At 41.5% G+C, this 10058-nt stretch overlaps 1 protein-coding gene across 2 annotated transcripts in view; it reads right to left on the reverse strand.

Moving 5' to 3' along the window:
- Positions 1–9426, reverse strand: part of PGM2L1 (phosphoglucomutase 2 like 1) — a 69908-nt gene extending 60482 nt beyond the window's left edge. The window contains exon 1 of one of the 2 annotated variants that reach the window (XM_055282870.2): positions 9372–9426. In XM_055282870.2, coding sequence (XP_055138845.1) covers positions 9372–9404 — 33 coding nt within the window. In that variant the 5' untranslated portion in view covers positions 9405–9426. Of the gene's footprint in view, positions 1–6704; positions 7156–9371 lie in introns of those variants that run through there. The other variant, XM_055282869.2, reaches the window with a different exon arrangement.
- Positions 9427–10058: the final 632 nt, after the last annotated feature.

The following is a 10058-nucleotide window of genomic DNA, read 5'->3' on the forward strand; positions in this document are numbered from 1 at the left end:
GGACAGCTGTTTTTCTTTCCTTAAGATCCATCAATTAATTGTTCAAAATGATGCCCCATTCTAGTTGGCTTCATTTTTAGACCATAACTTAACTTACTCAGCTTTGTCTTTCCTTGCTTATTTGGGTCCTTCATTCTTTCCTTCCCTCCCTCCCTTCCTACTTTCTTCCTGTCTTCCTCCTCCCTCCCTCCCTCCCTTCCTTGGGTAACTGCTTTTTCTTTTCTGTTCCTTTTTTGTAATGTTGTTGACTGGAAACAACACGCCATCTTCACCATATTACTAACATCTTCCAGCTTTTTACATTTATGGCATAGATGCTGAATTCTTTTTCAAGGCATATTTTCGGAACCCCAGTGTGGATCAGTACACTATTGTCATCTAGGATTTCTTTACATTGGATTTCTGGGGAAGTTACTCCATGTCAACTTCCTCATATTTCCTATTTCCTTTTGCTGTTTCCTCAACTTTAACTTCTATATTTTCTATTGCATTTGGCAGGGGTGGGGTGTAACTTTTTTTCTTAATTTCCAAGAGCTCATTATTGTTTCCTGTTCTTTTTCATAGCGTGTTTCCTTATTTGATGGAATAATTGTCTTATTTAATTAAACAACATAAAGTTCTTGTGTTCCCTGACTTAACTCAGTTTTTTTCCTGTATCCATTGCTTTACTTATTTTTCATGCAGCTTATTTGCCTTTTATAGTTTGATCATTAGTTAGTTGCTAACATCAATAGATTTTTAGCCGCTGGTACCCAACATTCTGTTTTCTGTTTCTGTGTATTTGACTACGCTAGATACCTTATATAAGCTGGTATGGGTTTTCTCTGTTTTTATGTATACAATGTTTTCTGCCAGTCTCCTCTTAAATAGAATGGCCAGTTGGAAGCCCTGTTTGTTAGTTGCACTTATTGTCCTGCAAACTTTGCTAGCATTAATTATATTGTTTAAACTTTCGAAATGACTAATGCTAATAGCATAACTATCAAAATTTAGGAGACATAGAGAATAGTGAGTGAATTCCCATTTTTTATAGCATAGGGATATATTTGACAGATAATATCTAAAGCTTTAAAATACATCAAGAAATAATGGTTCTAGTATATTACTTAGTCTTTTCATGGTAACCACAAAAATAACTAAAAAGAAACTTAAAATGACTTATAAGGAGCAAACTGAGGAAAAGAAGAGGCAGTTAGGATCATTGTTTTCCATTATAATCTCTTCTGTACTATTTTTTAAAATCATAAGCATGTATTTCTTCAAAAAAATAAATTGCAAATAAAATGATGAAAATAGGAGAAAATCTAAGAAATTTGGAAGTAAAAAGAAAAAAATGAATTTGAATTCTAAAAAGAAAAATTCAAATATTCATTTATATGTACCAAATTTCTTGGACAGAAGGAGAATACTGTGTTGCCAAGGAGACCAAAGCAACTGTTCAGCTCTTAAAAAAAAAAAAAATCCATGGCAATTTATTCTGCATAATATTACATCCTACTCCAGCTTTATAAAAGCCAATAAAACAGTTTTAATGAGGGCCTTGAAACTTAGTTTATGTTGTCACTAACATTTATTAAACATTTGATTTATGGAGTCTACCATAGTGATAAGAATAGAGTAAAAGTCAGATGACCTAGGTTTGAGTCCCAATTTTTCCACTTAAAAGCCATATCTCCTTGAGCAAGTCACTTTTCTTTTATGAGCTTAAGTTTCTTTACTTGTAAAAATGGGGATAACTACTACCTGCCTAACACACTGTTGCTATGAATAGCAAATGAGACTTAGAGCATTTTACCAAAGTTGAAACACTACAGAAATAAATTCAAGGAATAAGGACTAGCATTTCCCAAAAGTAATAAAGCCATATGTGTATACTGTGTACTCTTCATTGATTAAATGCCAAATTCAGTATTAGAAAAACGTGAACAAAAAATGTTATATAAACTAGTATTATAAAAATTGGATTGAACTAGGTGGCAGATCCAAGCTCCCATCTAAGCTCCCCAACTGGACAATGTCCACAATTTCTTTGGGTCTCTACGCAATGACCCTGGAGTAGATCACCTTTGTATAGGTATGTCATGGGTGTATTTCCCATCGCATAATGATGACTTAAAAGGAAATTTGCTCACCATATTTTCTATCTGGGCTACATTAGGAGACACAGAAAATCATGCGAGCGACATTGAAAAAAAACTTCTACTGTTAGACTAATGTTTGAATCACTGGCTTAGATTGAAGTATTTTATTGCCATTTTCAGGCTTTTTACAAGCCTATGCTACCTTGAACTTTACATGATACTCTCTCTCAACACAGACCTACATTCTGAGACCACAGTGCTCTACTTGCTATTTCTTAAAATGCCATGGCCAATTCCTGCCTCCACATCGTTGTCGATATATAGGAAGTTCAACACCTTTGTGGCAGCTGCTATAGCAGGCTGAGCAGCTCTGCCCTGTGTCCCAGCTCTATTCCCCATCCAGCCACTGACCCATCCACTTTGCCAGTGCCTAACATCTTACATATAGGACTGCTTGTAAAAAGAAAATTGACAATGGATAAGGAACAGGACATATTATATTGAGAGAACCTGCTTCTGGGCCAGCAAAACTGGTCTATAATTTGACAGAATGTACGAAAGCATTGAAAAAAAGAACTAGGAAGGAGGTGAGTGACTTAGCCCTAGAGCATAGAAGGAGAGAGCACTGGTAGTAGAGTCATCTGTTCGCTGCCTGGAGGACAAATGCCTTGATCTAGGACTTGCTGGGTTCTAGTGGTAGGATAGTCCCATTGTGGAGATGTGTGCATTTACTTATTACAGGTTGATGCTGTTAAATGTTTATGTCATATATCTGACTCCCTGTGATTTGATTTCATGACCACCAAAAATCTTCTTTTGACTTCTCCTATGGTGCATCTAGAAAATGCCCTGAATAGAAACAAATCTACTTAGCTATTACATTTGTACCATACATTCATAAAACATTCTGAATTCAGACATCAGTTTCTGTGGCACTGGGCACAGTGAGTCCATCCTGAGACAAGGTAGGCTAACAAATTAGGCTGAAGGCTCAGGAATGGAAGGTCACATACTGGACTTGTAAATTTACCAACAGAAAGCCACCCCATAGAAACTACATGGAGTACCCCAAACTGCCCCAATAAACACCTGTCTTGTTGTGTTGTTTTCTTTTTAACATTTACACACACACCTGTGTGTATTTAAGCCCTTCAAGACATACTAAAGCCCTTCTATGACCTGGTCTTTACACATCCTTCCAAAGTTTTCTATGTACCCTGAGCAACAGCAGAAATAAAAGTTCTTAATACACACATTAAAATTTCTCTCTATGCTTGTCATAGTTCTCCTTATGTTAGCAAGTCTAATTTTAACTAAGTCTGAAAGTTCAAGCACAAATAACATTTTTTTCATAAAGACTTTTCAAATACACCAAGACTAAGATTAGTAATTTTAGTGATCAATGCAAGTAGCAAATTGACCTCTAATCAATTTATAACTTATTATATGCCTCATCTGAGTCATGAAGAATTGGTGGCATTTGGTTCCTTTTTTAATTAAATAGGTATTCATCAGGTGTTAAACTCAATTTCTCTATGTTAAAAGATTACACATGCCATCAATATATAATGTAAGAAATGCCATGAGTCTGATCTTATTTTACATTTCTGCCCTCTAAATTTCAGTGCCCTGAGACAGTCTAGCTTACCTATAGTATCAATCTACAGTAGATACAATTTCTCCATTAAATGTATTCTCTCCTATTAAGAGAGGATCAATGAAGAAATTTATTATATTTATTAAATAATTAACAAATTACTTAATCTATTCCTCTGTTAAGGATACTTATTACTTGCTCCTATTATTTATGCTTTTTCTTCCCTTCTATTTTCTTTAAAGATATGATCCATATCTATTTCATCTTTCTATCTCTCACAGGTTTCAGCTAATGCCTTATATTCAGAGGCACTTTAAATACAAATTAAGGATTTATCTTCCACTTTCAATGAAGTTTTATCTTCATTATTTTTATTTTATTTTGTTTTGTTTTATTTATTTTTGAGATGGAGTCTCACTCTGTCATCCAGGCTGGAGGGCAGTGGAATGATCTCAGCTCACTGCAACCTCCGCCTCCCAGGTTCAAGTGATTCTCTGGCCTCAGCCTTCGAGTAGCTGGGACTACAGGCACGTGCCACCTCGCCTGGCTTTTTTTTTTTTTTTTTTTTTCGTATTTTTAGTAGAGACGGGGTTTCACTATGTTGGCCAGGCTGGTCTCAAACTCCTGACCTCAGGTGATCTGCCCACCTTGGCCTCCCAGAGTGCTAGCATTACAAGCGTGAGCCACCGTGCCTGACCTCTCTTCATTCTTTTTATATGTATCTTATCTTCTAATGAAGTCTTCCTTGAGCATCTCGGTCCACCGTTTACTCCTACTTTTGAACTGTAAGAACTGACTGCCTACAAACCATTTAATTGCCACGAAAACTACTCTAGCATTATTATTTTATGTGCATTTTACAGGTTTCTTTAATATTTCAGTATATCCCAACAATATATAGGCATAGAATGGACAATCAATAAATGTAAATTCATTCAAACAATCTTTTAAAAATAATTCAGGGGCTGGGTGTGGTGGTTCATGCCTATAATCCCAACACTTTGGGAAGCTGAGGTGGGAGAATCCCTTGAGGCCCAGAGTTCAAGACAAGCCTGGGCAACATAGTGAGACCCCATTTCTAAAAAAAAAAAAAAAAATTTGTTTTTAATTAGCTGGGCGTGGTGGCATGTGCCTGTAGTCCCAGCTACTCGGCAGGCTAAGGCAGAAAGATCACTTGAGCCCAGGAGTTCAAGGCTGCAGTGAGTGCAGTGAGCGGAGATCACGCCACTGCACTCCAGCCTGGACAACACGGTGAGACTCTGTTAAAAAAAAAAAAAAATCAATCAGGAGGCTCATTAGGAAAAGTATAGTTAAAACTGGCACCTAAAGAGAACAAAAAGTCTTGCTACTCCAAGTGTGGTCCACAGACCAGCAGCATTAGTATCACCTGGAAATTCTTTTTTTTTTATTTTTGAGACGGAGTCTCGCTCTGTCACCCAGGCTGGAGTGCAGTGGCGCGATCTCCACTCACTGCAAGCTCCGCCTCACGGGTTCACGCCATTCTCCTACCTCAGCCTCCTGAATAGCCGGGACTACAGGCGCCCGCCACCGCGCCCGGCTAATTTTTTGTATTTTTAGTAGAGACGGGGTTTCACCATGTTAGCCAGGATGATCTCGATCTCCTGACCTCGTGATCCACCCGCCTCGGCCTCCCAAAGTGCTGGAATTACAGGCGTGAGCCACAGCGCCCGGCCGGAAATTCATTCTTAGGCAGAATCCAAGGCCCCACTCCAGGCCTCCTGAATCAGAATCTGTATTTCAAGATCCCCAGGTGATCTGTAAGCACATTAAGGTTTGAGAAGCATTAGTTTAGACTGTAGAGGGAGAATTATTCGTCCAATATACATATGACCAATTAACATCAAATACCTCATTGTAGTTGCTTATTTGTTGGTCTTCCTCATCTGCTAACTGAGGCTTGTTGAGGGCAGGAACCCTTTCTATTTTCCTCACAAGTATTTCCTGGGTCTAACAAGACCTAAAACACGCACTCAGCATTCAATATTTTTTTTGCTGAATGAATGAATGAATAAAGTAAAAACAAAACTTTCAGAAAGAGAAGCCTTAAGGAAATTCATCTGTACATGATGTCACATACTACCATACAAATTCCTTAATTCAGTGTCATTAATTCCATTTTAAATGTGCTGCCTTCTCTACTTCAACAAAGGTATTTTATGCACTTGACAAAGCAAAAGCTTGGATTATCTTCCTCTGTTGGAGCCACCAGGGACCTCTTTTACAAGTAAGATAGCTGCATTTTAATTCTGATTGTCACAAATCCATCCCAAATGCCCGCACAAGGTTTAATTACCACAACAACTTGGAGGTGGGGGCGGAGGGTGGGTGGGGAGGTGTTGGTAGAGAAGTAATGGTTAAGGCAAAAACAATCCTGTATTAAGAATACCATAGGAAACCTGGAAAACACGATTCCTTGAACAGATTAATTCCGGAAAACAGCTGCCAGCAGGAGAAAGAAGAGGTAAGCGCCTTGCCTTTCCCAAGAGCAAAAGGTGATACTAGATAATACCACGGAGTGATAAAAGACCAGCGACTACCTAGCGACAGAAGGAGGAAACACACCAGACCAGAACTAAAGCGGATAGCGGTTAGAAACGCCCAGTAAGGGTGCCAGAAACCACTTTTAGGTATGTGGAGAAGGAAGTCAAGGGAGAAAAAGGGAAAGGAAATCGTTGTTTAGGGTATAACTTACAATGATGATTTTTTTTTTTTTTTTGGAAGAAAGAGGGAAGACAGCACTTGAAGGGAAGGAGGGTATAAAGAAGAGGAAGGGAGGTTACAATTGAGAGCACTGCAGAAGGAAGCGATGCAAATGTTGCCGCCCGGCTCTGGCAGTCCGAGGGAGGAACCCCACGCATAGGTGGGTGGCAACGCCCTGCTCCGCTGCCCCCCGCTCGGTGTCCCGAGCCATCTCCTCTGCAGCCCGCGGGGCGCTGGGTGGGCACAGGAAAGAGCAGACTGTGTGGGGGAGGCGACGGCGTTTGCCGGGCTGACCAGGTACCCACCTTATCCCAGCGGAGCCACTGCCCAATGGCCTTGTCCAGCTGAGGGTCCCCGGTGTGGTAGGGGGCGTGAAGCAGGTTGGAGTTCAGATCCCCCTCTGTGTTTTCAGCCATGGCTACCAGACAGGTGTACGGGCCGGGGGCCGGCGAAGACACTGAGTTGGGGTGGGGGGTGGCTTGGGGTTCGCTCACCAGGGTCCAGGCGTCCCCACCTCACTGAAGGGCATCGGAGACCAACCGCAGGGTGTTTGTAACAGCTCCCGCCGCGGCGTCAGGGAACCGGGAGAGAGGGGGTTTATGGCCGCCTGCTCCCCAGCGGACCAGGTCCAGGTCTCTGAGCGAAGTGACCGAGGCGGTCGCGCCGCGAGAGAACAACAACAGTCCCAGATGTCTGGGTCCTGGCCCCGCCGCCGCCGCCGCCGCCGCCGCCGCCGCCCGCACCGCCTACGGCCCCGCCCCGCGCCTTAGGCCCCGCCCCTTCCCGCCTCTGCTGATTTAAGTCCCCGAAGCTCTAGACTGGAGCCCGGGAGCGCGCGCTCCACGCCTCCGATGTAGGGCGGGTTTACAGCCCGTCCGGGTGCTGAGGTAGTAGTGCACGGTTCTTTTTATTTTTTAATTTGCCAAGGGTCTCCTTTCCTCGATCTGCTCTCACGGCTACCACTAGCAAGCTGCCTTTGCGCTTGCCCTGCAGGTCCCCAGCGCGCGCGCAGGCCCCCACTTTCTCTTGGGGGCACGCGCCGCTTGGGGGAGAAGGGGCTGTGCGAGCTGTCCGCGCACTGCCTCACGGGAGTTGTAGTTCTTTCCTTTGAGCTCAGCGGAGACTGCCGCCGAGACTACGACTCCCAGCAGCTTCGCGCCCTCCTTTTCCTCGAAAAAGATCTACCTCGAGGTAGTTCCTTACGGACACGCCCTATCCCTATTAGTTATGCTGCGTTGTGTGGCCCTGGCATTAAATTAAACAAGGAATGACATAGTAAGGGGACAAAGTGGTATCCGTTTAGTGATGTGCAGTTTACGAGTCGCGTTCTATCGCTTCTATCCCTCAGTAAAGTAGAGGGGCGTAGTCCTTTCCCGTTTCACACACAAAGAAGAAACTGACTCCCTGAGACACCTCTCCTAAGAGGCCGAGTTCGTGAGCGGTCAAACTAGGGTTCCAATCTCATTTCAGATCCCCTCAGCTGGCAGTTATTTTATTAGGTCCGTGCAAAAATAATCGCGGTTTTTGCCGTTAAAAATAATGGCATTAAAAGTAATGGCAAAAACGGCAATGGCTTTTGTACCAACCTAATAGCTCTGCTGCTATAGTAAACCAGGAGGTAGGGAGAACAAGATTACTGGAAAATAGATGAGGAAGTTGTTGAGGGAAGATGGGTCGGCATTTAACCTTAACATAAGAATGTATAAGCATCACAAGATACCAAGAGCAATGGTAATGGGAATACGGAGGAAGAGGAAATTGGTTCACCCAAATTGAAATAGTCTTCCGTTACTTCTTAGCCGTCTCTCCTATGGAATGCTCACCTAAGTTGAGGTCTGGGAAATGCTGAGAAGTGCTGACCTGTCAGCCACCTAGCTACTTCTCCGTTTCTTGGTTTGGCCTTCTTAGAATGGCTATGATTTTGGCCAAGTATATTACAACTCTTTCCCTAGTCAGCTTTTTTGTAAGGAGGGTATGATAATATTTACATCATGGCTGTATGGTAACTTAATAAATGGCATTAGGCTGCTTTGAGGTTCACAGATAAAAGACATAATAAGTTCAAAGTATTACTTCATTTCCTTTAAAGTGCCATTTACCATAATAAAATCCAAACTACCAAGGTACAAAAGGATTGTGGTACCAGTTTCTGAAAAACACGCCATAGTTGGGAGTTGCAGTTTTTGCTAAGCGATTGTTTCTTTTGTGGAGTCAGCAGGACTCTCGTTCTTTTAATCACACAAGGCCTGGGAAACAGTCACGTGTCCTGGAGAGAAATTCATCTTCCAGTACCATCACCATTATTATCCATGATACATATTAAACATTTACTCTCTGCTAAGCATTATGGTAGGAGCTGAGGCTACAAGAATCTATATAATTGTTCATTTTGAGAAATAACATCTGAGGAGACAGGATATATGTAAGAAAAGAAAGCCCATGATAAATAGCAAGTGCTGCCAACAACTGTTAATGAATTTACATCTGAGGTGGTCAATGAAAAAAGCATCAAGCAGGAGGGAAATGCACTGGGCTTTCAGAAACAAAATAAACAAGTTGAGAATAAGATAGAGGATATTTCAAACCCATAGACCAGTGGTTCTCATATCTCCCTAGGAGTTTGTTTAAATTAATATTCCTGGACACTGCCTCCAGAGATTCTGAATCAATACATTGGCATAGGGCCTAGGTACCTGCATATTTGAAATATCTATTGACTGTCACAATTCAAAGTGTGATTAGGAGGACCACTGTGCTGATGTCCTCTGGAAGCTTATTAAGAAATACAAAATTTCATAGCCCGGTCCAGTTCTGCTGCATCAGAATCTACATTTTAACAAGATCCAATGATGATTTATATTTAAATTTGTTAAACAGTGTTTTTTATAAGACAATTCTTACTCAGTTCATTTTTGAGAAACACTACCAAATCAACAGAGCTTTCAAGAGATGGAAAAAAAGAGTCAACTAACCTTCACTTTTATCAGCAAGATCATAGCAGACATTTACTGGTTACCAGAAATCTTGCCCAGCGGATTAGGTTTATTGTTTGGACGTTGGAGGGTAACCAAGGAGACCTAGAACTCATCAAATCCAACAACAGTGTGTAAGTGTGTTCAGCAGAGGAAGTGTAGTAGTTCCCCTAGTCTGGGAAAGCTCAGAGCTTTCATTTCTGTTGGAATTTGCCCACGGCATCCTGCATTTTTATTTGCTAAGCCTGGCAACATTAACTGTGGTTATGAAAAAGAATATCCTTCTTGGTCCCCGTATACAGTCATACATTGCTTAATGACAGGGATATGTTCTGAGAAATGCATCATTAGGTGATTCTGTCATCTTAACATCACAGAGTATACAAACCTAGATGGTATAGCCCACTACCCACCTAGGCTATATGGTATAGCTTATTGCTCCCAGGCTACAAACCTGTACAGTATGTTGCTGTACTCAATACTGTAGGGGTCTGTAACACAACTGTAAGCATTTGGATATCTAAACATATCTCAATATAGAAAAGGTACAACTTTTGGTATAAAAATTATGATATAAAAAATATAAAATGGCACACCTGTATAGTGCACTTACCATGAATGGAGCTCGCAGGACTGAAAGCAGCTCTGAGTCAGTGAGTGAGTGGTGAGTGAATGGGAAAGTCTAGG

This window comes from Symphalangus syndactylus, chromosome 6 (genome assembly GCF_028878055.3).
Source record: "Symphalangus syndactylus isolate Jambi chromosome 6, NHGRI_mSymSyn1-v2.1_pri, whole genome shotgun sequence".
In the NCBI taxonomy this organism is placed as follows: Eukaryota; Metazoa; Chordata; class Mammalia; order Primates; family Hylobatidae; genus Symphalangus; species Symphalangus syndactylus.